At 49.9% G+C, this 26,880-nt stretch overlaps 1 protein-coding gene across 8 annotated transcripts in view; it reads left to right on the top strand.

Moving 5' to 3' along the window:
* Positions 1-26,880, top strand: part of DLGAP4 (DLG associated protein 4) — a gene marked incomplete at its 5' end in the record, with an annotated part of 84,638 nt that overhangs the window by 36,907 nt on the left and 20,851 nt on the right. For 7 of the 8 annotated variants that reach the window (XM_080813078.1, XM_080813076.1, XM_080813080.1 and 4 more), the window contains 3 exons: positions 14,079-14,440; positions 16,977-17,065; positions 17,644-18,056. In XM_080813078.1, the coding sequence (XP_080669204.1) occupies positions 14,079-14,440; positions 16,977-17,065; positions 17,644-18,056 (864 nt within the window). Of the gene's footprint in view, positions 1-14,078; positions 14,441-16,653; positions 16,734-16,976; positions 17,066-17,643; positions 18,057-26,880 lie in introns of all 8 variants that reach the window. The other variant, XM_080813077.1, reaches the window with a different exon arrangement.

The raw sequence follows: 26,880 nt of genomic DNA, 5'->3' as shown, positions 1-26,880 counted from the left end.
TATGGATGAGAGAAACTGAGGCCCAGGAGCCTAAGTGGTACAGTGAGTGAGTACAGAGCCAGTGCTCAGAAGCAGATAGCAAGTGCTGACAGATCTCCTGTTCTGAGGACGGGCTTATCGTCTCAGGTGGGGGCTCTGTGCTGCCAGACTTCCCGGAGGAAGGCACTGTAAGCCCGCTCTGTGCTGAGGCCCTGGTGTAGGTCCTCATACCATTTCCCATGTAGCTGGGCTGAATGAACATTCTCCTCCGTCTTTTTTGCTTGTTGATAACAATTCTCTGGATGAAAAAAGGAAAAGTTTCAAGTATGAATGTCACACACAATGTCTGATGTCACATCCAGAACTGGGTGTGGAGTAGGAGGGCAAAGAAAGAACAAACAACTCCGACTTGGGTGGAGTCAGAAAGGTCACACCCACGAGGGCTTGTGTCTTGTCCCAGCAGCCATCATGCCTGTGTCCAGCCTCACTGCACCCTCCTGGGCAGCTCTGCGCTCTAGAAAGTGCCTCCTTATAATGCAAAATCCGTATCCCCTTTGCTGTCCCCACTCAGGCCCACTCAGGCTGTAGTGTGATGACTTGGAGCAGGTGGATATGTGACAGTCTCCTAGGTATTGGAAGACAGTAGCCCTGCATTTCCAAATTGCCTGTTTTTTCCAGAACACTATCCCAATCTGTCCAAGCCCTCCCTCATGTTGAACTAGGCGTGATTCGTGGTACACGTGTCTCACAGCCTGTCTGTGGCACATCTCTGACAGACAGCACTAATCAGTCACAGCATTCTTGATCAGTCAGTCCCAGACTTCTTGGGTGGTGCTCCCCATGGTGGTGCTCCCTGTGGCAGTGCTCCCGGCAGCTCCGCCCAGCAAAGCAGGCACTTTTTCGCCACTTTGGCATTCTCCTTCGAGTTTCCTCAGCACAAGGACTTACTCATCCCAGATCCTCCTGCCTGCCCAGGACCCAGTGTGTGGCTTCCCCGTGGGAAAATAGGCATTTGTCATCTTGGGATAGATTTGAACCTTCTGCCCATGCTGATTGCCGCCTTCTCGTCGGGCTCCAGCTGGGCAGTGCCTCTTGTCCAGAATTGCCAGCACGACCCACGGTGTCATCCTGAGTTCAGTGGGGGCTGCCCAACCTCCACCCCCCAGCCCCATATCCTGTACCTTTTCTGTCAGGGTAGCCTTGGACATGTCTGTGGTCAGCAGGAGGTGCCAAGGCATTTTCCCACATGTGCTGCTTTCTTATATAATGGCCTAACTCTGAGGACCAGGCCCTCTCCCCTCTTCTGTCCCTGTCCCCGGGTCTGGCACCAAGGCAGGCAGCGTTGCCAGTGCTGACCTGACCTGAACCCAAGGTTTTCCCCATTCAGTTCCGTCCTGGTTTTTTTTCATCCCATCTCTCAGCTGCCCGGGCTTCTTGGCTCCTGATCCTGTCATCCGATATACTACCTGTCACTCTAGGCACAGTGAATGAGCCCGTTAGCACCTTCCTTCTATTCTGGGATCCTCTCGGTCATTCAGAATGATGAAAGAGGCCAGCAATTCGGGTGCATGGGGCCTGGCAGTGTGTCTGCCTCTGAACACAGGGGCCTGTAACAGCTTATAAAAAGCCAGGCTTTTGTGACCCATCCCCGGGGTTTGACGTCAGCCCTCCAGAAGCAAGGGTGGGGTTCTTTTTGTTGTTTTGGTTTGGTTTTTTTGACAGAGATCACAGGCAGAGAGGCAGGCTGGGGGTGGTGGTTGGAGGCAGGCTCCCCACTGAGCAGAGAGCCGGACGCGGGGTCCGATCCCAGGACCCCGGGACCATGACCCGAGCCGAAGGCAGGGGGCCTCAACCCACCGAGCCACCCAAGTACCCCAGCAAGGGTGGTTTTTTAAGGCTTTTTCTAAGTCGTATTTCCCAGACAGGGCCCCTGAGACCTTGGAAAGGCAGAAGTGAAATCCACATGCTAGAGCCAGTATTTGAAAAACCAAATCTTGGATTCCCAACAACTCTCCACCAGACCAGACAAGGGGCTCTATACATCAGCTTTTTACACGGACTGGAGCCACAGCATCCCGAAATCCTGGATATCATCTAGTGGTTATAACTCTGACATACAATGAGAAGTTGTGATTCAGTAACGACAGCTTGGAAGCTGGCATCTCTTTAAAGCTCCGACTCCCAGGGGTGGTGGTAATAGGTGTCCTGGGGGGCAGGGCAGGGGCCCCTGAGCAGAGCTGCTGGCAAAGTACACTCTGCCAGCAGGTCTCGGAGGATAAATAAGATAACAAGATGATGTTTGTGGCAGATTCCAACACAGAACGGAAAGTGGGGAGGCGCCTGGCTGGCCCAGTTGGTAAAGCGTGATCTTGAATTTGTTAAGTTCAAGCCCCACATTGAGTATAGAGCTTACTTAAAAATAAAATCTTAAAGAAAAAAAGAGAATGGGGGAGGAGTGAATGTTGCCTGACAGGTTGCTTTTACTGGACACTGTTACAGTAACAGTAGAAATGGATTTCGAGAGCAGCATGCTGTTTGGGGTCCCCTGGTTAGGGGCTGGAGGAGGTAGGGCTTCCTACCTGAAAGCCTGGATCTGGTGGTCTCCAGGCCTGGAACCTGAGGGCATCTTTCTTTCTCAGTCTGGGAAGAAGAGGGGACATGCCCACACTCAGAGCCCCAGGCAGCAGTCCCTGCTCTGCCACTTGATCCTCAGAAAGCACATGTGCGCTTCTGATCCTTGATTTCCTCCTTTGTACTATGAGGAGGTTGAAGTCATGTGGTGAGTTTCAGCGTACTGTGTGGGAATTCCATATGGAGGAAAAAAAGGAAAGTGGGAGTCAAAGAAGCCTTCTTCAGGTTCCCCTGGGCGCCCTCAGAACCTGGTTTGAAAATTACTGGCAATATTATCTCCTAGGACCCTGGAATTCGGAGCCATCACCCCTTCAACCAGCCGTGTGACCTGGGAGAGGTAGCCTCACCTCTCTGGGCTTTACTTTGAAGCTGTAGTGAGAGCCAAGCTAGGGAGATCCTGGGCAACTGGGGAACCCATGTCAAGGGTTCTGGTGTTTCTGGTGAGAGGGCCAGAGTGTATGGGACCACACACCTGGAGGAGAACGCCTGAGGAAGGGCAGTGGGCAATAGTGGTCACAGATGGGGGTAGGGGCCACCTTTTCCTTCCGTGTGCTATGGTCCTGGTCCGGGGGGCACCAGGCTTCTGCCCCAATGGCCAGCAGAGCCAGAGGCTGCCACCTTCTAACTTACTCAGGAAATCGTCAAACCCTGCTTGAGGACCCCAGGAGCGGAAGCCTGTCTAGGTCCTGCCTGGGGAACTGGCCTGGCCAGGATCACAGCCAGGCCCTGCCAGGTGGCACCACACTCCAGCCATGGGCCATGTGGTGGTGTAGTAGCTACAAGCACTGGCCCTGGAATCAGAAAGGCTGAGCTCAGATCCAGGCTTTTCCACCTACTGGCTGTGCGACCTTCGGTTACTTATTTCTCTCTGAGCTTCCCTTTCTTCCTCTTTGAAACAGGAATGGTAGGCCGGTAGAGAGGTGGTGACCTGAAAGGAGCTTGGCCAGCTCATGGCCACCTGCAGCCAGGGGAGACGCCCTGGAGCTTGTGAAGTCTCCCGGCCCACAGCTTCCTGTCCTGGAGACCCAGCTGACCTGCACTCTGGGTCCGTCTGGCGGGCGTTGCTTAACCCTTTCTCTAGCCCCTCTGGCCTGAGCGTGTCAGGACAGAACCCTCGCACAGCACAGCACTTGTAAGGAGCAGGAGCAGCTGTCTCGGGCGTGGGGGCTGGGAGTGTAACCAAGCAGGTCCCACTCAGGCAGCTGCTCCAGGCCCATGAAGGGTGGGTTGGCCATCCACACTCCGGACCCTGTCGTAGGTGCCAAGAACCTGAAACCAGACCCGGCCTGCTGACCAGGAGGGGCTTTCTTCGCTTTCACCCAGCCAGACCTGAGACCAGAAGTACCTCCTGGCTGCCTTAATTTCAAGGTTCCCAAGGTTGTCCTGCCTTTCCACAGGAGAAGCTCTTACAGACAGCCTTCCTGGGAGCGGGGGTAGGGGGGTCTAGAACTCCAGAAAAAGCATGGAGGTCTGAGGACCGCTGCTCCAGCAGTCACAGATCTGCACAGTGTTCTTTTAAAACTAGCTGAACTCATTCTGTTTAAAAATATGGGGGTTTGGGGATGCCTGGGTGGCTCAGTCAGTTAAGCCGCTGCCTTCAGTTCAGGTCATGATCCCAGGGTCCTGGGATGAGTCCTGCATCGGGCCCCTTGCTTGGCAGGGAGCCTGCTTATCTTTTGGCCTCTGCCTGCCACTCTGCCTGCTTGTGTGCACGCACACTCTCTCTCTCTCTCTGACAAATAATAAATAAATAAATAAATAAAATCGTAAAAAAGCAGGATGTATGACATCCTTTTCTTTAAAAAGAAAGATATATATATATATATATATATATATATATATATATATATGGATTTTACTATTTTTTTAAGTCCAGATTTCTGACTTCTGTCACCCAGGTCTCCACGTGGCAACTGTGGACCAGAGAGGTTAGATAAACAGTCTCCTATAGACATTTGAACTTGTGACCCCCATTCAAGGTCAGTCTGCTTAGTTTACAGCTGGGAAACTAAGGCTCAGGAAGGATCCGGCCCTGTAGAAGGTACTCTGCCCACCATGTCCGGTGTTGAGTTTAGAACCTGGCACCTTGGCCTCACAGAGCACAGCTTTTCCACACTGCCACTCTTCAAAGTGAAAAGCCTGCTCCCTCATCTCTAAAACATCAGTGACAATGATCTCCCCTCCCAGGCCTGTGTCTGGAATAAAGTAGCACCTGGCCAGGACTCATTCAGTAATGATTCTTTTAAATCTGAAATTGTGATACGCCTTGCCTGGAAAATGTTACTGGAAGCACTGCTTGCTTTTCTCTCTCTGCCAACTTTTAGGAGTGGTTATCTTCAAACAATTTCTGATACCCGTTCCTTAGGGTTTATTGAGGTCTCGTTCCCATAGCCTTGTTGCCTGACCTCAGGCAGTGTTGCTCAAGACTTAACCTCCCACCAGACTGTGTTCCTGTAGTGTGCACGCGCACACGCGTGTGTGTGTTTTTTGGGAATGACCTAAAAAGAGCTCAAAGCCCTGGGCATTGGATTCCAACTCAGACTCAGGAGTAGATCATTCTGCTTCCTTGAACCTCAGTTTACCCAGCCGTCAAATAGGAGGTTGTTCATTTATTCAGTAAATATTTACAGAACCCAGCCACGTATTGGCCTGTTGCTGGGAGAGCATCGTAATTATACAAGATATTTAGGTCTCCACGCTCAGGAACCTCTATTAGATATTGAGGATCCCTTTCGGGAAGGAGGGAGAAGACGAGTATAAACCAGTAAGTTCATTAATGCATGAATGAAACAATCAGGGTCTTCAAAGAGTAACAGCTTTAGACAGGGTGGTCAGAGAGGTCCTCTTGAGGACCCAACTCCTGAGTAGAGACAGATCAGGATGGGAAGGAGCAGACATGCAGAGGTGAGGGTGGGGGTCATTTCACAGGTTCAGCGGCCCTGAGGTGGGCACATGCTCAGAATGTTTGAGAACAGCAAAGAGGCTAGTGCAGCTGGAACAGAATGAGCAAGGGGAAGGTATAGGAACCAAGTGTAGAAATGGGGGGGGGTGTAAAAGAGGGGCCAGTTCTTACTGTAGGCCAAAGTAAGTGGTGCACAGAGTGGGGAGCCTTTGAAGGCTCTAGAAAGGGAAGGAAGTAGTCCTTTTTTTTTTTAATTTTTTATTTATTTGACACAGAGATCACAAGCAGGCAGAGAGGGGGAAGCAGGCTCCCCACCGAACAGAGAGCCCTATGCGGGGCTCGATCCCAGGACACCCATATCGTGACCTGAGCCAAAGGCAGAGGCTTTAACCCACCGAGCCACCCAGGCGCCCCTCCATTTTGTATTTTAAAACAAACTCTTCAAGCTGCTGTTGGGAGAGTGTGGGTGGGTGGGTGGGTTGGGCCACTGAGAAAGCAGAAAGGCCAGAGGCCAGCAAGTGGCAGCCTAGACCAGGCTGGTGGGGAGAGAGAAGCCAGTCTCTATAAAATGTGCTTTGTGGCGGGGGGGGGGGGGGTGCATTCCCAGGCTTCTGCAGTGTGTAACAGAGTGCATGAGGTCACCGCTCTCTGAGAAGAAAGCCATTGTGGGGGAAGAAAGGATTCAGATTAATTCTGGACACTCTCAGCCTGGAGTTGGCCTTGGGACTTCACATGGAGATGCCCAGTGCACTGGGCTGTTAAGATGAGAGGCGATCCGTGCTCCCAGCTGCTGGCAGGTAGCCCCTCTCCTGCAAGTCAGTTGGGAAGGACTTCATGAGGATTCTGAGGGCAAGAGGAAGATGCCTCTGTTCTTGTGGTCCACACAGCCCTCAGGCCTCCTTGCCTTGGTCCCTGTCTTCCCTTCACCAGTGGTGTTTCCTCTGTCGTACTTGGCCAAGCCATGTCCTGTCCTGCTCCTTTGCTCACAGAGGATCCCTTCACATTAAAATCCCTCCTTTTCTTGCCACTGGGTGACTGGGGTCCCCGGGAGGTCTCCCAGAAGATGATCGCTTTCTCTTTGATCCAGAAACCACGGTAACAGTAGTTGCAGTGGTCCAGCCCATGATTCTAATTTTAGTATATGTGCTGCAGAAGCAAGCACCCAGCCCGTGATGCTAAAGCGTCCTGTCTGTCATCTCTTTGGCTCCTCCTCAGGGCATATTGGGTATCACACCCCATTTTCTGGGTGAAATGATCGATGTGCCCAAGGCTGCTGCCTCCACACAACCCTCACCCAGTTAGTGCAGTGGGTGGAGGCGTAGGGAAGTAGCCAGCCTTCAGGCAGCTCGGGTTTAAGCCCCAGCCCCAACACTGCCTTGCTGGGAGGTGAGCTGGGGGGTCGTTCCACCCCCTGGAGCCTCATCTGTAAAATGGGGCAGTGACAGACCAATTTCAAATGCACCTATTTTGAGGATTCAGTTGGCTGGAGCGCAGTACATACATATTTGCCTTTGTTACATTCATGAAGTCTGACAAACACTTAGTGAATGAGGACTGAACCATGGCTCCTGGGGGAAATCGAGACCCTGCAGGACTCTGGTCTCATTTCCACCAACCAATCAATACATAACCTTGTTTTCTGCGTCTTTCTGTTTAAAAATAATATACTGATGATTTATTAACACTGAATTGGCCAATAGTGCTATAACTTGTGCCTGAACAAGGTCTGTCGGATACAGAGTTTCTCCACAGGCACATCACAGCCTTCTTGTACTCAGCAATGCTGGATGGCACTTCAGTGCTATGGAGAAATCTCCAGCAGAAAGAACAAAATGTGAAAAAACATAGCCCTGAGTAGGCCAGGAAGATCCTACTTGTTCACAGGATGAGAGCTGAAACTAGAAGGCCGGGCAGCCCCTTGTTCAGGCTCAGCTAGGGAAGTGTGCCCTGGGTGTCTGGCAGTGTCCACAAAAACCCCACGAGTATTGGCTTTGGGGTTACAAACACATGTTATCGAGTAGGTGCATTTACAGGTGCAGTCAGAGATAATGAGGGCTGACCGCAGATGACGTGCTGGCTCGGGCCTGGCCCAGTTGGTGCTTGACGAGGGCCACCGGAATATCACGAGCAGGAGTGCATCCGGGTTTCCAGACAGGACTCCAAGGGGTTGGCCGGGGCTCCCTGAGCTCTGTTGCTTTGTCTTCCCCGGTGTGCTGCCTTTGTGACCTCTTGGCTCCTACAGACATGGGCGTCCGAGGCAGGTGTCGATTCTGGAGGCCCCAAAGGCCTCCACTGAAGGGTTTGTTCCAAGTCCATGGGGTGGGTTGTGGCATCATTGAAAGGTTTCAAACTAAGCCGTGACATGGTCGGATTTCTCAAATGGCTGGCCAAGGTGGAGGAGAGACCGGAAAGACAGGACAGGAGGTTGGGGGCCAGGGAGGAGCAGGCCGGGTGGTCTAGGGGAGGCCAGTTCTAGGTCAAAGGGACCAGGAATGGATGGGAGAGGCAGTTAGGAAGCACCTGGTTGTGGGGAGTGGTAGAGGATTCCCAGGACGACGCTGGGGTAAAATGTGCCACCAGGCGCTCTCACTGGAGTTTGACATGAAAGTTTGACGTTGCCAGCTCTGAAGGCACAGGGAGGGAGGTGGCTTCCAGACTGACCTGGTGGGAAGGTGGGGTGATGTGAACTGTTGGCAGGAATGTGGCTCTGAGCAGTCAGTCTGTCCCTGATCCTGATCTAGCCGCTTGGAATTCCCTCCCAACTTCCCCTGTTGCAAGGGAGGAAACGGAAGAAGGGGAGGCCTTTGAGGCTGGTAGATGGAAGCCTTGAGCTGGTTTTCCCGCAGCACAGGTTGCTCACTGGTGAGAGAGGGAAGGGGAGCTTATAGGCCCTCAGCCCTTCCTGGGACAAGAAACCTGGCAGGGTGGGCAGAGGGCGGAGGCAGCTCTGGCTCCGTGGTCAGCTCTGTCTGTTCATGTGGGGCTGACGGGGGCCCCACGGCCTCTTCTGTCAAGCCTGCTGCCGTGGCTCCCACACTGTCTGGGGCCCCCTACATCTGTGCCTCTTCAGGATACTAGGCCTCTGCTGCAGCTCCCCGGCCAAGCTTGGGCATCTGGTTGCTGGCAGCAGGAGGGCAGCGCTGGGCTCCAAGGCCCTCGCAGGGGCCTACCTGCCTGGGGTTGTTGCGTCTCTATTTCTTGGGAGATGGAGTCACAGCCATTCTACTGAGTGCCGAAAGCTCTGGTCATCTTGTTACATGTTGATGTTTTAAAAAAAAAAAAATGAAGAAATAAATTCATTCTGACCTGATAGAGTTTGCTGGATAAGATCTTGAAGCAGAGGCAGAAATGAGACAAAGGGAGCTTCTACTTAGAAGAAGCAAGGACTTGTGCACTGTGGGGCAGGGAGGCTGGGCTGGATGTCTGGGGCCGGGGGCAGACTGCATGGAGGAGGCCTTGCACAACCGGCTCCTGTCTGAGCCTGGGCTTGCTGGACTGGCAGAGCCGAGATGGGGGCAGGGAAGCATGCAGCCCCCCCGGGGCGGTGGCTCAGTCTGTGCACTGCTGTGGCTCAGCTGGAGGCGTGTTCACTCTCCAGCTTCCTGGACAGATCCGAAAGTTTTCCAGAGTGAACAGACAAAAAAGCTGGACCCACATGCTATGTTATTATAAATCGTGGCACGTAGAATGTCTCCCCCGGGCAGGGAGGGCCGCGGTCCCATCCTGGAGGACGCGGTGCTGGCCAGGTCCAACATCTTGGGTCTCTGGGCCACTTGCCCCCCCCCCAAATTTAACTGGCATATGATGATTGTGCACCCTCTGGGCTGGGCCCTGGGCTGGTGACACCCATGGGACACACGCTCAGTCAGGGGTACAACCACAACCCTGAGTGCTCCAGCTGACCTACAGAGAAAGGAGAGGAACACTGCCTAGGCCAACAAGAGCTTGGGGTGGAGGGACTGGCCAAAGGAACTGCAAAGTGATCCTGAGAGGCCAAGTGCATGTGCAAAGGCTTGGGTGCATGCAGAGTGTGGCGTGTTTGGGAAAGTGTACATTTGCTTCTCTGAAGGTGGGAGGACAGGAGATGAAGCTGCAGAGATGGGTGGTCAGTCAGGACCAGGCTTAGGAAAGGGCTCCCAATTGGGGAGGAGACAAAAAGCTTACATACTTCAGTGTTGGGAGTCTTCACTAAAGCTAAATCATCTTCACTTGGGACAACTAAAGGGTTTTTATAGTGGGGCTGAGGTTCATTTTCTCATTCAAACGATATTATTGAGAGCTTTCTAGAAAGCTTGAGGTAGTACCCTGGGCCTGGGATATGACCTGCTGCGCCAAGACAGACAGAGTTCCCCCAACAGCCCCGAGCCTATTTAACCATCAAGTAAATGCCTAAGTGAGCGGATGACAAATGTGACAGGTGCCATGATTGGGATGCTGGCTGATCTGTGAGTAGAGGGCAGTCAGAGGAGACCTCTCTGAAGAAGGCACATTGGAAGCAGGAGGAGTGGGGACTTCCCCAGGTGGAAGGAGCAGCGTGTGTAATAGCCCCACGGTGGGAAGATGGGCAGTGGGGGCAGGGAACACAGAATGGCCAGAGTGCCATGTGGGAAGGGCCAGGGGCAGTCGTGGGCCTGTTTTTCATCCCCTTACCCTGGAGAAAGACAGTGCTCAGAGCTGAGGGACACCTGCCATCCAGGGAGCCCCCCAAGGCACTGAAATCCTCCCTGTTAGTCACACGACTTATCTGACTGTGACCTGTGCCCCAGGAGACATAGAAAATCCAAGAGAAGTTCACCTTTCCTCTTCTCATATCAGGCCATGTGGCCTGGCCCCTTGTTCTAGTTCACTTTTCCTCTGAGTGTGTGTCAGCAGGACTTCGGACCTAGACAACCCTGAGCGAGAGGCTGGAGGGTCAGTCCTCTATCCAAGCTCCTGACTGTGGGCACCACCAGCCCCTGGCAGGGATGCCTCTTCCACACACACATACTAATGACAGCACCACGCCACAGATGGGGACAAGGACCCTCACAGGTCCCACAGCCTTGGCCAGGCTTAAAACGCAGTTCTTGCTCTGCTGGGCGCTGTTGGCCATTGGCTTTAACGAGCTGCTCTTATGGTCCAGCTCTTTCAGAAAAACTTCCCTGGGGTTTGTCAGAGAACCAGCCCACCCTGTCCAATCAGTGACCAGTGTCCAACCAGGGGTGGCTCACCACTACCCACCCCCCAACTCCAGGTCTAGCTCACTCTGTACCAGAAACTAGTAGGAGCCATGCCAGCCCGGGGTCTGAGCCTTACTCTTTATAATGTAGCCAGTATAATCCCTCCCTGTGGCCACCAAGTTAGTACAGGACAGAGCTGGGATCTGAACTCAGGCTTGTCTGGTTCCCTATCGCCTTCTGTCTTCTGGCTCCTTCCCACTAAAGGAATGACTCTCGAATGGTAGAATTTCAAACAGTGGAGAGAAGGGATTCAGAGCAGGAACCCCCTACCCTTCAATGAAAATGAATGGGAAAATGCTTTTGAGTTTGTCAGGGGCCTTGTGAATATGGTGTATTACATGGGTTAGAACCCCTCCCCGCCCACTGAACAGAGGAGGGTATTGGAGAGTCCAGAGTGGGCCAGGACTTCCATGAGTAATTGCCAGGGCCTAGAAGGCAGGCCTCTGCCTTTAGGCTTTTCTCCCTCCAGCAGTCGGATCTCAGCTTGGGCATGCCCCCGCAGGCAGGCTCCAGAGTCTAGCAGGACGCTGCAGGGCACAGTGCTCAGCAGGGGCCCCAGATACCTGCAGCCCCCTCCTAGCAGGGAGGGGCCTAAAGCCAGAGCAGCAGAGTGAGGGAGGCCATGCAGCTGAACAGATGAGGGGGTGCCACTTACTGTCAGCAACTCTAGGTAAGTTATCTGACCTTTGTGAACCTCACATGCCCCACCTGTAAAGTGGGCACAATCCTCTCCCCACCTCAGAGTCACTGTGAGGTTTAAATTACAAAGCCATAAAACTGCTGAGTACAGCTCAGTGAATGACCCAGCTTGGGGCCATGAGCCCATGCCTATGGCCAGCTGCACACAGGAGTCCCTCTTCCCCGAGCAGGCCCGTCCCTTCTCCCACAGGGCAGTACATGGAAGGGTCATGCTCCTGCTGGCCACAGCCCCGCCTCCTGCCTGCCCTGCTGCCTGTCTCCTTCTGCCCATGGGTGCCCTTCTCAGGCTGGTAGGGAGAGACTCAGGGTGTGTCTGTCTGGAGGGATCCCTGAGTTTTTGCAAGGCTTCAGCAGGACTGGGAAATTCTGAGCAGAGGGGGAACTGAGTGCTCCTGGCTCAGAGCTCCCAGAACCCTTTGTCACCTCCAGACCCAGGCGTGAGGCCCAGCTCCTGGCTCCCAGGCTCTTCTACTGTGGCCCCTATTACTGTTCAAGGACTCATGTCACAGCCCGTTCTCTGCTGAGGCTCCTAGTTTTCCTGGAGTCTGTACAGCGCCTGACCTAACACGTGTCTCTCAGATGAACCGACAGATAGAAGGGCTCTTTAAATTGAATTTTTTATTTTTAGGTGATTGCCATTTACATGGTTGTAAAAAATAATACAGAGGAGCCTGTATGCTCTTTTCCCAGTTTCCCTCGATGGTAAAGTCTTGCACAACTAACAGAACATCATTACCAGAGTATGGACATAGACACCAGCCGGCTGGTCTTACTCAGATTCCACCATTTTCCCGTTACTCGCTTCGGGTCCAGTGCTGTGCGGGTTTGCGTGTCCACCGCCTGTCCCACTTCTTAGCACAAGGAAGGTCCTTGTCACCCTTTTATAGCCACACCCATCTCCCTCCCAGCCTGTGTATCACCCTCTCCCCTTCATCTCCCTGTCAACCACTGACCTGTTTCCCATTTCTATCATCAGGCCATTTCAAGAATCCTTTATAAATAGAGCTGTACAGTAGATACCTTTTTGGGATTGTTTTTTTCACTTGGCATAATTCACTTGCGATTCGTCCAAGTTGGTGCCTGTACCAGTAGCTGGTTCCTTTTCATTGCTCAGTCATATTCCACATTCTGAATGTGCCAGTTTTTTACACTGGTCACTGAAGGGCATCCAGGGTGTTTCTAGTTTTGGGGCCAGGACAAGTAAAGCTGCCGTGAACACTCATGTAGGAGTTCTTTGTGAATATGTTCCCATTTCTATGATAAAAAATGCCCAAGAGTACGGTTGCTGGGTGGTGTGATGATTGCATATTTAGTTTTAAAGGAAACCCCCAGAGGGCCCCTGGCTGGCTGCCAATAGAGCCTGTGACTCTTGATCTCCAGGTTATGCATTTGAGCCCCTAAGTAATACAGATTACTTAAAAATAAAATCTTAAAAAAAAAAATAAACTGCCAAACCATTTTCCAGGGTGGCGGTACCATTTTGCATTCCCAGCAGCAATGTATGAGTGATTGTTTCCCCACATCCTCACCAGCACTTGTCACTGTTTTATAATTTAGCCATTCTGATAGGGCTGTGTAGTGATTCTCCCAGGGGTGGACGGATTGCGCTGTGCCTTACTGACGCCCCCTGAGGGACCAGGCCTGGTTTTGTGGGTTTCTGCTGGGCCATCGGCATCATGGTGATCAGTAGCCCCTTGAAGGCAGAGCTCAAAGTCACTCTTCTGGCTCCCACTCCCAGCCCGGGTACAGGTTTGTTTTAGTCCTCATGGAGGAAAGGACATTTGGAGTTAAGATGCTGAGAAAAGCTGTCGGATCTGACCCAGCCCCTCAAAGCAAGTAGGGAGTGATGTTTGAATAGCACCTTCTGTTTCAGACAAAAAGCTGAGCATTTAACAAGAAAGCAGGGGTGGGCCTTCAGCGTTCTGTGCCCCTGCTGTGGGCCAGCCCCAGGCCAGGCTGGAATGAGATTCAGACCCCCAACTCCCACCCTGGTAGGTCCTGGTTCCCTAAAACATGGTGGAGAATGGGGACTCGGACCAGCATTGGTGGAGTATTGAGGGAGGCAGACTGGTGTATGAGGTTTTCACATAACTGGGCGGAATGGGGGGTAGGGATAGCAAGATGGGAGGATAGGGTTAGCTGGACCCTAAAAGAGGTGTTGGTCTTTGACCAGACAGGGAGGGGGTATCCAAACAGAGGGAAGGTAGAAGAGGAAAAGTCCAGGGGCAGCAGTAGGTCTCTCAGTGAGCTTGAGGAAGCAAGGTTAACATTCCTTAGCATTCCTGTCCTCTACTCTGCAGTCACTGCCTCCCTTGGCACTGGATCAGGCTCTGTCACAGCCTGTGGTGCCACGAACTTTATCATCTAGCCCAGGCCCCAACTGGAAAATAACCTTTGTATGGGACTATGAGGTGGAGGATGTCTTTGGCCCATGCTGGCATCCCCAGCTAGACGTGGCCTTGGCCTAGCAGGAGGGTGGGCAGGGCCTGTGTCTGTCTTGGTCATTGCTATGTCAGACCCCAATTCTCCTGCTCCAGAAATCCTCCTTAAGGCCAGATCTAGGGCCAGTCAAGTGGGGCCTCAAACTTGAAAGGGATTCAAGAGGGTTGGGATCTTACCTTCTCCCTGCCCTCCTCTCCCATCTGCAGGTTCATCATGCCTAGTGGCGTATAAGAAGACCCCACCACCGGTACCTCCACGTACCACGTCAAAGCCCTTCATCTCTGTCACGGTCCAGAGCAGTACTGAGTCTGCCCAGGACACCTACCTGGACAGCCAGGACCACAAGAGTGAGGTGACAAGCCAGTCGGGCCTGAGCAACTCGTCGGACAGCCTGGACAGCAGTACCCGACCGCCTAGTGTGACACGGGGCGGAGTCACCCCAGCCTCGGAGGCCCCTGAGCCACCCCCAAAACATGCAGCTCTGAAGAGTGAACAAGGGACGCTGACCAGCTCTGAATCCCACCCTGAGGCCATCCCCAAAAGGAAACTGTCATCTATAGGAATACAAGTAGGGGTCCCTTTTGCACTCTTGTGTCCTCAGCCCACTCTGTGCACCTGCCTGTGTGTAATTACATCTGGTGGAGGCCCGCTAGGTCTCCGGGGCGAAGTGGTTTGTCTGTATTTTGGGGGGTTGGCCCCATGTGGCCAGCCAAACCAGATTCCACCCATAGCCACACATTCCTTACATTTGCCCACTCATGTTGCAGTCTGCAGCTGTGGGCCCGTGGCCCTGCTCCTGTGATGGGCTGCCCCAGTGAATGTAGTTACACTCAGCCAGCCATCTCCTGTCCACTGTTCACTTGTCCACTGTGTGTCTGTCCACTCCACCCTTTGCCCTGTCAGCCAATGCGTGGGAGGTGGGACTGGCCTAACAGTTCTCTAATCCAAGGTCAGCTCGGGTGCGGAGGCCGCAGCCCCGCTTGGCGGCGGGAGCAGCATGGAGCGTAGACGCCGATGGGCCTGGGGCCCAGGACCCAGAGCCCTTGAGCCATGGGGGTTGCTTGAGGGGAACATTACCCAGAGCCCTCTCGGGCCCTGGGGACAGGTAGGTGGCTCGAGGCACCAGGCCCGTGTCAAATTGAGAAGTGTGATGCTGGTCCTGATGCCTCCCTCCATGGGAAGGGACCCAGGCAGATATTTCCCCAGGACCAAGTGGCCAAAGCCAACAGAACCTCCTGGAAGCCAAACTCACTGTACACCCACAACCGTGGCCCAGAGCGGGGCAGGGCACACCAGCTTCCCCTCCACTGCTTCACTGCGCCTTCTGCATGCACCAGACAGCAGTACTCTGTCTTCTGGCAGCCGAGCTGGGGCACCTGGAGCCCTGCTCTGGCTGGGTCTGACTAAAGTGGATCACACTCCGGGCAGGGTGGGAGGGAGGGCAGCTACAGGGAGCCTTGAGCTTGGGGAAGGCGGACCCCTCAGGGAGGTCAGGTTGGTGTGCGTTGTGGCTTGGGTCTGCAAGGGCTCCCCAGTTCCCCAGCTGCCCCTGAACAACCAGATATGGCCAAGTGGATGGCAAAGCGCTAAAATGCCCAAGGAACTTGAGACACGGAGGAGACCAAATGGCTCTGACCAGAGAAGGCACACTAGCCAATTTCTTGCACTGTCCTGAATTATTTTCCCCCTAAGAGGTAACTCAGGGCTTCAGTTTCCCCACAAATACAGGAACAGAGTTGTGCAGGAGACTAATGGTTTCTGGGATCCTTCATAAGGAGTCCAGCCCCTGCCCTGTGCAGCTGCTCCAAGAGGGATTCTTAGGGACATCAGAGTAGCCTAGTTTCTTGGGTCTTGTCACCCAGGGTCGTTGTTTGGGCAGCTCCACCCTCTCCTTGGCCAAACCAGAGGCTCCTGTGTTCTGAAGTTCTGAGTTAGTTTCACCGTTGGTTCCTTTCATCCAGAAAGTCACATGGGGTTAAGGATCCTAGCTCTTGGAGCCATCCTGGGCTTCTCCTCCCTAGGATGAATCCCCTCCCCAGGCCATGCTTTTGTCGCAGCTCTTTGAGATCCATGACGGTGCACTTCCCAAGCGGACTCTTACTGTAGGAGGAACGCAGCTGCATCCCCATGGCGAGGAGCTTGGTGCCTGGCCCCTGCCCCCAAAAGCCTTGTGGCCCCTGCCATATCTGTGAAGACAAGGGACTGGGAGTCCCCAGGTTCCAAGGATACCCTGATAACCCTCATCCCACCCCTTGGTACCTTAAGCCCTAGGTCAGGTTTGGGTTCTCCCTCATTCATGAGCAGTGATGGAAAGGCTGGCCTGCCTGCTTCATGGCCATGCATCTTGGTCCCAGAGAAGAAAGGCAGACTTGGGGCATGACTGCTGCTGGGTTTCCTTCCACTTAACAGGAGTGTAGAAAAAGTGCTAGCTTTTGCACTTGGCCCTGGCCCTGGTCCTGTCTACTGCTCCCCAGGCCCACCCACTGCTGAAAGTAACCTCAGCCATCCAGACCCAGGGATGGCATCCCAGAGTGTCCTGGAACCTCACTGGCTATCACCTTGGGGTAGCTTCCAAATCCAGAACCGCTGTCCAAGGTTTGTTCCGGATACAGGCGCCTCCAGCCTACCCTTCAGCTGCAGGGTTGGGGGGAGCGATCTTTGCCTCAAGACAGCCCCCAGCTTTGACTACACCAGATAACGGCTGTGGCTTTGTGTGTGTGTGTGTGTTTTCTTTCTCTCTCGTCGTCCTTCTTTTTTTTCTTCTCTCTGATGCGTGTAAAGGAGAGGACTAGAAGGAACGGTTCCCACCTCTCGGAGGACAACGGACCCAAAGCAATCGATGTGATGGCACCCTCCTCAGAGTAGGGAAAGCCAGTCATCTCCACCCCATCCCACCTCCCGCCCACCTGCCCGCCCGCCTCCGCGCGAATGAGCAGTGCCCGGCTTCACTGGGTCCGGCCTCGGGCCCACGTGCAGTGTCCGCATGCCTCGTGCCTGTCTGTCCTGCGTCGTCCCACTAATGTGAATTTCAGCAGCAAGTGTGGTGTTTGTTTTTTATTTTTGTCTTTGTCTCCGTGCCGTTGCTGTCGTTGTCCTTCAATAAGGTTGACTGCATTCAGCCAGTGCCAAAAGAGGAGCCCAGTCCCGCTACCAAATTCCAGTCCATCGGGGTTCAGGTAGAGGACGACTGGCGGTAAGTCGCACAGAGGTGGTGGCTGCTTCTCCCCCTCCTCTCCCTCCCTCTGCTCTCATCTCTCCTGCGCCTTCTCCTGCTCTCCCTAACCCACTTCTCCTTGCTGGATTTCTAATAACCAAGCTGGGTTTGGGGTTCGGGCAGTGGCCCAGGCATGGGAAGCTGGGCAGGCAGGCGGGCGGGCCAGTAGTGAGCGCTTGCTCTGTGAGATTAATCAGCCCGCGGGCGGGGGGACGGCGAGGCCAGCAGAGACATGGCCCAGCACCCCGATGTTGGTGGTCTTCCTGGCCCCACTGCAGTAAACAGGCAACCTTATGACCTTGTCCGTGTGTGTGTGTGTGTGTGTGTGTGTGTGTGTGTGCGTGCGCGCGCACGCGCGTGTGCGCAGACGGGTGGGGCAAGGGCTGAGCAGAGAATGAGATGGGGGCTGTGGGACCCGCTTCAGGCGCATGGTGAGCAGACGATGCATCCGTTTCTCTGTCTCCCGTGTGTCCGGGTCGGGGTGGCCTCTGGTCTCTGGCCCACCTGGTGACTCTCACCTCTTCCTGTCCCCACCCCACTTCAACCCACCCCCCCAGAAGCAGCGCCCCCTCTCACAGCATGTCCTCCCGACGGGACACTGACTCAGACACCCAGGATGCCAATGACTCAAGCTGTAAGTCATCTGAGAGGAGCCTCCCGGACTGTACCCCACACCCCAACTCCATCAGCATTGATGCCGGGCCTCGGCAGGCCCCCAAGATTGCCCAGATCAAGCGCAACCTCTCCTATGGAGACAACAGCGACCCTGCCCTAGAGGCGTCCTCGCTGCCCCCGCCCGACCCCTGGCTCGAGACCTCCTCCAGCTCCCCGGCAGAGCCAGCGCAGCCGGGAGCCTGCCGCCGGGACGGCTACTGGTTCTTGAAGCTACTTCAGGCAGAAACGGAGCGGCTGGAGGGCTGGTGCTGCCAGATGGACAAGGAGACCAAAGAGAACAACCTCTCTGAAGAAGGTGAGTGCTGCAGGGACGGCCCCTGGGCTAGAGGGAAGGGGGCCTGGCTCATGGCCCAGGTTCCCTTCTCAGAATGGGGGCAAGGCCTAGAGAGCACACTGAGAGCCTTCCCACAGGAACCAGGTGGCCTGTGGGCCAGCCTCAACCCTCCCCATTCACGTCCACAGGTCTCGGCAGCTGTGCATTCTGGTATTTGCTTTGCTACTGCTGCTTTTGTCTTTTAAATGGGATTGCTTTATGTTTCCTCTCAAATTCATCATCAACATGTAGATTTCCTGCTCTAAGAGATACGCAGTTAGCTCTGTCACGTCTGCCTCCATGTCGGACACCACCATTTGTGGTTAAATAACCACCAGTAGTTCTGGGCACCATGAGGATGGACATACCAATCACTGCAGAGCCTAATACCGTCTGGTGATGATATTTCCTTTCCCACATTTTATTTTTCCTAAAATGAATGATTGCCTCATCTTTTTTACACTTCATTTTCTAAGCTCTAATTTGTTACTTTCCGACACGTCCCACCACATCTGCCAGCCTACATCTGTGTTATTTCTCAGATACGCACACATATCAGATAACCTCATGATTTCATCTTTTTCCCGGTGCCTTCTAGTTCTCTGTTCTCATCTGGCCAGTTCACTGTCTGGGCCTGTTGCCTAGCTGCTGTCCAGAGACTTCCCTTTTTATCACCTGGGCCTGCCCTTGGCTACTGTCCCATGGTGGACACCCCACTTTCCAGGCCACATGGCCTTCTGCTTTCTTGGCTGTAGTCCCTCATTTTGCTGCCACACACCTTCAATTCGAGATAAATTTTTGGAAACTGCATATCTTTATTTAGACCTCACATGGTTGGGCTGGGTGTAAAGCTGAAAATAATAAATTATGTATGTAAATGTGTAGGTTTATAGGTGTGTGTGTTTGTGTATATAAAAATAACCTATAAATATATATACATCTTAACACACATGTATATACATATGTGTGTGTATATATATGTGCGCACATGTACATACATACACACACACACCCCTATAAACATAAAGTTGAAAATCATTTTCCCTCAGAATATTTAAGGATATATTGTGTTTAGCTTCTGTTACTTGTACTGAAGAGTTTGATGCATTCTGCTTCTCAGGCCTTTGTGTGTTTTTTATCGATGGAAGCTGTTAGGCTCTTCACTTGACCTCTCTTGTGAAATTCCTCAGTGCCATGCTGAGGACTGGGGCTTTGTTCATGTGCCAGCAGCGGACAGGCCCCTCCTAGGTGGAGACACAGGTCTTTTGTTTCTGAGAAATAGCCTTGCATTAACTTTTGGGTGGGGTTTTTTTTTTGTTTTTTTTTTTTTTTTTACAATTTTCTTTAATTTGAGGGAGAGCACAAGCAGGGGGATCGGCAGAGGGAGCGGGAGAAGCAGACTCCTCACTGAGCAGGGAGCCCGACATGGCACTCCGTCCTGGAACCCTGGGATCATGACCTGAGCTAAAGGCAGATGCTTAACTGACTGAGCCACTCAGGTGCTCCACCTTGCATTTACTCGTAAAAATAATTTCCTCACTTGAATTGTTCTCTCTCTCCGAAATTCCCATCACTCAGACGTGGGACCTGTCAGATGGAGCCTCAGCCTCTGATCTTTTCTTCCTCATATCTATCTTTCAGTTGTCTCTTTCTGGAAGGCTTTCTTTCTCTTTACTTTTTTTTTTTTTAAAGATTTTTATTTATTTATTTGACAGAAATCACAAGTAGGCAGAGAGGCAGGCAGAGAGAGAGGAAGGGAAGCAGGCTCCCTGCTGAGCAGAGAGCCCAACGCGGGGCTTGATCCCAGGACCCTGAGATCATGACCTGAGCCGAAGGCAGAGGCTTTAACCCACTGAGCCACCCAGGCGCCCCGTCTTTCTCTTTACTTTTTGTCATGCTGTAACAACTTTATTGATCTGTGATTCACATGCCATGAATTTCACCCTTTTAAAGTGTACTGTTCAGTGGCAGTTAGTACACTCACTGTGTTTTACAACCATCATTACTAATTTCATTATCATTGCTCCAAAAAGAAACCCCGTAACTATTAGTAGTCCCTCCTCATTGGCTCCTCCTCCTTAGCTCTTAGCATCCACGGATGATGTCTCAGGGGATCTGCTGTTCTGGATACTTATACAAATGGAATCCTACGATATATGGTCTTTTGTGTCTGGCTTCTTTCATTTTGCATGAGGTTCTCAAGGTTCGTCCAGGTTGTAACATCTGTCAGCACTTCCTTCCTTATTGCTGAATACTCCTCCACTTTGAGTAGACTTCATTTTATCCATTCATCTGTTGACGGACATTGGTTTGTTTCCATTTTCGGGCTAGTGTCCAGAACACTGCTGTGAACACATGTGTGTTTGTGTGGATGTGTGTTCATTTCTTTTGGAGACGTGCCTAGGAGTAGAATGGCTGAATCACAAGGTAACTCTGCGTTCAATGCTCTGAGGAACGTGCCAAACTACTGTCCACGGTGGCTGTACCATGTAACGTTCTAGAGAGTAGAATGTGAGGATGCTCATTCCTCCACATCCTCACCAGCACTTGGAATAATTGGTCTTTTTGAATCTAGCCATCCTAGTGGATGTGAAATAGTATCTCCTTGTGGTTTTAATTTGTATATCCATGACGGCTAATAATGTTGAGCATCTCTGCGTATACCTGTCAGCTATTTTTACTTTTTTGTTGGAGAAATCTTTGGAAATTGGGAGGTTTTCTTGCTTTATCTCCAAATCCTGTCCATCAGGTGCTACCTTTGGCCATCCATATAAGAGGTTATTCTTCCTCTGTTCCTTCTTCGAGTTATTTTTTTTTAAACATGGATGAAGCCAACTCTTCTTTTCTTCCCCCCCCCCCCAAAATTTTACTTATTTATGTAACAGAGAGAGAAGGAGAGAGCACAGGGAGTAGCAGGCAGAGGGAGAGGGAGAAGCAGGTTTTCCTGCAGAGCAGGAAGCCCAATGCCAGGCTCGATCCCAGGACCCTGGGATCATGACGTGAGCGGAAGGTAGACGCTCAACAGTCTGAGCCACCCTGGCGCCCCGTGCCCTTTTGTTAATTGGGTTGTCTTTTTGTCTTTGAGTTGCAAGAGTTCTTTAGATATTGTGAATAGTGGCACCCGTGTACACGGTAGGTTTTAATTCTGATGTAGTCCTGTTTTTCTTTCACTGCTGTGCTTTTGCTTATTTTTTTAAAGTTATGAATATATATTAATTTAATAAAAGTTAAAATAAGGGGGATGTCTGGGTGGCTCAGTCAGTTGGGCATCTGCCTTCCCCTCAGGTCATGATCCCAGGATCCTGGGATTGAGTCCCTCATCGATCGAGCTCCTTGCTTAGTGGGGAGCCTGCTTCTCCCTCTGGCTGCCGCTTCCCCTTCTTGTGCTCTCTTTGTCAAATAAATGAGAAATTACTTTAAAAAATTAAATTTAGGATAAAAACATCAAGGCACTGAGAAACTAGCAGCTCTGTGTGGGCAGGGCTTGTTGAAAAGTAGGCTTCTGTGGATACCTCAGAAAACTGATTTTAAATAATAGTAGAAATTATATCAAAATAACAAAGGAAACCAATTACATTAACAGAGAGTTATCAAAATGTATACTTTTTTAACACATTAAATGACACGGGGCCCCTGGGTGGCTCAGTGGGTTAGCCTCTGCCTTCGGCTCAGGTCATGATCTCAGGGTCCTGGGATCGAGCCCCACATCGGGCTCTCTGCTCAGCAGGGAGCCTGCTTCCCCCTCTCTCTCTGCCTGCTTATGATCTCTCTCTCTGTCAAATAAATAATTTTTTTAAAAAGACATTATATAACACAATCTAGCAGTGAGTTTAATTACTATAATTTCCAAGTAGTGATGACAGTAAACATTATTTCAAGATAACTGTGATAGCTATAATGTGATATGAAATTCTGTGATTTCTACTGGTGACAAAGTGACAGGTACTGCTAACATTAAAGTGGTTTATTGCCCATCTGAGTTTAAGCACATCCTGCTGGAGGGTGACAAACTCTCCCTTTCCTTAGGGGAAGACCTTTAAATGTCAGTACTCCTTCTCTGCAATCCTACAGAATGTTCTTCAGAGAAGAATAATCTTCTTGTTTCTCTAGGGTTCAATATTTCCTCTGATACTATTGCTCATGTTTTAAAATTAATGATTTTGTGAGGCACCTGGCTGGTGGTAGAGCATCAATTCTTCATCTTGGGGTTTTGCATTTGAGCCCCACATTTGGTGTAGAGACTACTTAAAAATAAAGCCTTTAAAAAAAATCGGGGTACCTGGGTGACTCAGTCAGTTAAGCAACCAGCTCTTGATTTTGGCTTAGGTCATGATCTCAAGGTTGTGAGATCGAGCCCTGCATCAGGCTCTGTGCTCAGCAGAAATCTGCTTGTCCCTCTCCCTCCAAGCCCTCTGCCCCTCCCCTTGCATGGACATGCTCTCTCTTTCTCAAATAAATAAATAAATAAATAAAATAAAAATGAACTTAATGATTTTTTTTTTAAAGATTTTATTTATTTATTTATTTGACAGACAGAGATCACAAGTAGGCAGAGAGGCAGGCAGAGAGAGAGAAGGGAAAGCAGGCTCCCTGCCAAGCAGAGAGCCCGATGTTGGGCTCCATCCCAGGACCCCAGGATCACGACCTGAGCCGAAGGCAGAGGCTTAACCCACTGAGCCATCCAGGCGCCCCGGTAATTCTATTTTTAGTTTTTTGAGGAAGCACCACAGTGTTTCTCACAGTCACTGTATCATTTTACACTACCACCAGCAGTGCTCAAGGGTTCCGATTTCTCTGCGTCCTTTCCCATACTTGTTTCCCATTTCTTTCAGAGTAGCCATCCTCATGGGTGTGAGGTGGTATCTTATTATAGTTTTGACTCACATTTCCCTAAGGATTAGTGATTTTGAGCATGGCTTCATGAGTTTGTTGGCCATTCATATGTCTTCTTTTGAGAAATATCTATGGAAGTCCTTTGCCCATTCTGAAGTCAGGTTGTTCGCTTTTTTGTTACTGAGTTTGAAGAGATCTCTCTATATTGTAAATATTAATTCCTTATCCAGATATCTGATTTGCAAATATTTTCTCCCATTTTGTGGATTATCTTTTTACTCTGTAGAGGACTTTTATACTGCACAAAATTTTAAATTTTCATGAATTCTTTTGTTTTTTGTTACCTATGCCTTTCATATCAAAACCAAGAAATCATTACAAATCCAGTGTCCTGAAGCTTTTGTGCTGTTTTTTCTTCTAAGAGTTTTACTGTTGTAAAAGGTATTACATTTAGGTCCTTGATCCATTTTGAGTTCATCTTTGTATATGGCCTTAGGTGGGTCTAACTTTTGCACGTGGGTGTCCAGTTTTCCCAGTACTGTCTGCTGAAAGGACCATCCTTTCCCCATTTGTCTTGGTACCCTTGTCAAAAATCATTTCCCCATATATGCAAGGGTTTACTTCAGGGCTGTCTGTTTTATTCCATTGATCTATAGGTCTGTCTATATGCCAACACCACACTGTTTTGATTTCTGTGGCTTTGTAGGAGGTTTTGAAATCACGAAAATTGAGTCCTCCCATTTTGTTCTTTTTCAAGATTGTTTTGCATATTTGGGGCCCCCTGAGATTGCATAGGACTTTTAGGATGGGTTTTTCTATTCCTGCAAAAATACACTGTTGGGATTTTTGAAAGGGACTATAGCTTTGGGTAGTATTGACATTTAACAATATTAAGTCTTGATGAACAGGGGATTGGCTTCTGTTTATTGTGTCTTTTAATTTCTTTCAGCAGTGTTTCATAGTTTCCTTTGTACAAGCCTTTCGCCTCCTTGGTTAAATACTTCTTAAATATTCTATACTATTTGATGCTAATGTAAATGGAATTGTTTTATAATTTCCTTTTCAGCTTATCTGTTGTTACCATATGGAAAAGCAACTCATTTTTATTAGCTTTGCATCCTGCTGCTTTGCTGAATTCACGTAATAATTCTGTGTGTGTGCATGCATGTGTCATCTTTGGAGTTTTCCACACAGAATACTATATCTGCAAACAGATAATTTTACTTCTCCCTTTCCAATTTGGATGTCTTTCCTTTTCCTTGCCTAACTGCTCTGGCTAGAACTTTAGTACTGCTGAACAGATGTGGTAATAGTGGGCATCCTTGCCTTATCTGGTCTTAGAGGAAACACTTTCAGACTTTCATCCTTGAGTATGATGCTCACTGTGGGTTTTTAATAGATGGCTTCTATTATGTTGAGGTAGTTCCCTTCTATTCCTAGTTTGTTAAGTGTTTTTCTCATGAAAGGGTGTTGGAGGGGCGCCTGGATGGCTCAGTGGGTTAAGCCTCTGCCTTCGGCTCAGGTCATGATCTCAGGGTCCTGGGATCGAGCCCTGCATTGGGCTCTCTGCTCAGCAGGGAGCCTGCTTCCCTTCCTCTCTCTCTGCCTGCCTCTCTGCCTACTTGTGATCTCTGTCAAATAAATAAAAATAAAATCTTAAAAAAAAAGAAAAAAGAAAGGGTGTTGGATTTTGTCAAGTGCTTTTTCTGTATGAATTGAGATGATCATGTGGTTGTTTCCCTTCATTCTGTTGATGTGGCATCTTAGTATATTAATTGATTTTCATGTTGAGTCATCCTTCCATTCCAGGCATAAGTCCCACTCGATCATGGTATGTAACCCTTTTAATGTGCCACAGAGTTGTATTTGCTAGTATTTTCTTGAGGATTTTGGTATCAAAGTTCATAGGGATATTGGTCTCTAACTTTCTTTTCTTGTAGTGTTTTTGTCTGGCTTTGGTTTCAGAGTAATGGGGCTTCACAGAATGAGTTAGGAAGTGTTTCTTCAATGTTTGGAAAAGTTTGAGGATTAGTAATTCTTTAAATCTTTGGTAGGATTCACCAATGAAGGGCTTTTCTTTATTGGGAGATTTTGAGGACTGATTCAGTCTCCTTATTAGATAAGTCTATTCCAATTTTCTATTTTTTCATGATTTAGTCTTAGCAGGTTTTGTCTTTCTAGGAATTTGTCCTTTTCATCCAAGTTATCCAGTTTATTGATGTGTAACTGTTCTAGTGTTCTTACAATCTTTTTATTCCTATAGAATTGGTAATAATACCTCCACTTCCACTTCTGATTTAGTATTTGTCTTCTTTTTCTCTGTCAAGCTAAAGTTTGTCAGTTCTGCTGATCTTTTTGTTTCATTAATTTTTCTCTATTGTTTTTCTATTCTCTATCTCTGCTCTAATCTTGTTTCCTTCTTCCTGCTGTCTTTGGGTTTATTTTGTTCTTCTTTTCTAGCTCCTTAAGTTGTAAAGTTAGATTGTTAGATTTCAGATCTTTCCTTAAGTTTTTAATGTGTCTATAGCCATAAGTTTCCCTCTTAGCACTTGTTATATTTCCTAAGTTTGGATATGTTTTATTTTCATTCATCTCTCAGTATTTCCTAATTCCCCCTCTATTTCTTCTTTGATCCATTGGTTGTTTAAAAGAATATTTTCTCAGCGGGGAGCCTGCTTCCCCCTCTCTCTCTGCCTGCCTCTCTTCCTACTTGTGACCTCCCTCTCTGTGTCAAATAAATAAATAAAAATCTTAAAAAAAAAAAAAAGGTATATTCTCTCTTTTTCTCTCTCTCCCTCTCTTAGGAAAAAGGAGGGGTTGCCTGGGTGGCCCAGTTAAGCATCCAACTCTTGATTTTTGGCTCAGGTCATGATCTCAAGGTTATGAGATCAAGCCCTACCTTGGGCTCTGTACTGGGCACGGGGCCTGCTTAGTACTGTTTCTCTCTCCCTCTCTCCCCATCCTGTCTCCCTCTGCTCCCTGTGTCCCCCTCCCAAACAAGTAAGTATATTGTTTAATTTACACAATTTTGTGAGTTTTCCAGTTTTCCTTTTGTTAAATTGATTTCTAACTTCATCCTGCTATGTTCAGAGAAAATACTGTGTATGATTTATATCTTTTTAAAAATCTATTAAGACTTAACTTATGGGTGCACCCACTGGCTCAGTCAGTGGAGCATGTGACTCTCGATCTTAGGGTTGTGAGTTCAGGCCCCATGTTGTTGGGCCTAGAGTTTGATTTTGAAAAAACTTGTTTGTTTGGCGGCAGGGTACTTAATGTATATTCTGTTGTTGGGTAGGGTGCTCTGTATTAAGTCTGTTAGATCTGGTTGCTTTATTGTGTTGTTTAAATGCTCTATTTCCTTACCTATCTTCTGTCTTGTGCTATTATTGTGAGTGGGACATTAAAGTCTGCAACTGTTACTGCGGAACTGTCAGTTTCTCCCTTCACTTCTGTCGGTTTTTGCTTTCATGTATTTTGGTGGTCATTAGGTGTGTGCCTGGGTGGCTCAGGTCATGATCCCAGGGTCCTGGAATTGAGCTCCAAGTCGGGCTCCTTGCTCAGTGGGGAGGATGCTACTCCCTCTGGCTCTGCCTGCCCTGCCGCTCACCCTGCTTGTCCACTATCTCTCTGTGTCTCAAGTAAATAAATAAAATGTTTTTTAAAAAGTTTTTACATTGGGGTGCCTGGGTGGCTCAGTGGGTTAAAGCCTCTGCCTTTGGCTCAGGTCATGATCCCAGGGTCCTGGGATGGAGCCCCGCTTCGGGCTCTCTGCTCGGCAGGGAGCCTGCTTCCCTTCCTCTCTGTGTGTGTGTGCGCCTCTCTACCTACTTGCGATCTCTGTCTATCAAATAAATAAAATCTTTTAAAAAATTGTGGCATCTCTTTGCTGTACTGAATGCACCTCTGATTTGATTCTTTTTTTAGTTTTTTAAGATTTTATTTATTTATTTGACAGAGAGGCAGAGAGATA

This window comes from Martes martes, assembly GCF_963455335.1.
Source record: "Martes martes genome assembly, chromosome: 9".
Classification (NCBI taxonomy): Eukaryota; Metazoa; Chordata; class Mammalia; order Carnivora; family Mustelidae; genus Martes; species Martes martes.
The sequence above is the reverse complement of the archived record's forward strand: the minus strand, read 5'-3'. Positions and strand labels throughout refer to the sequence as shown.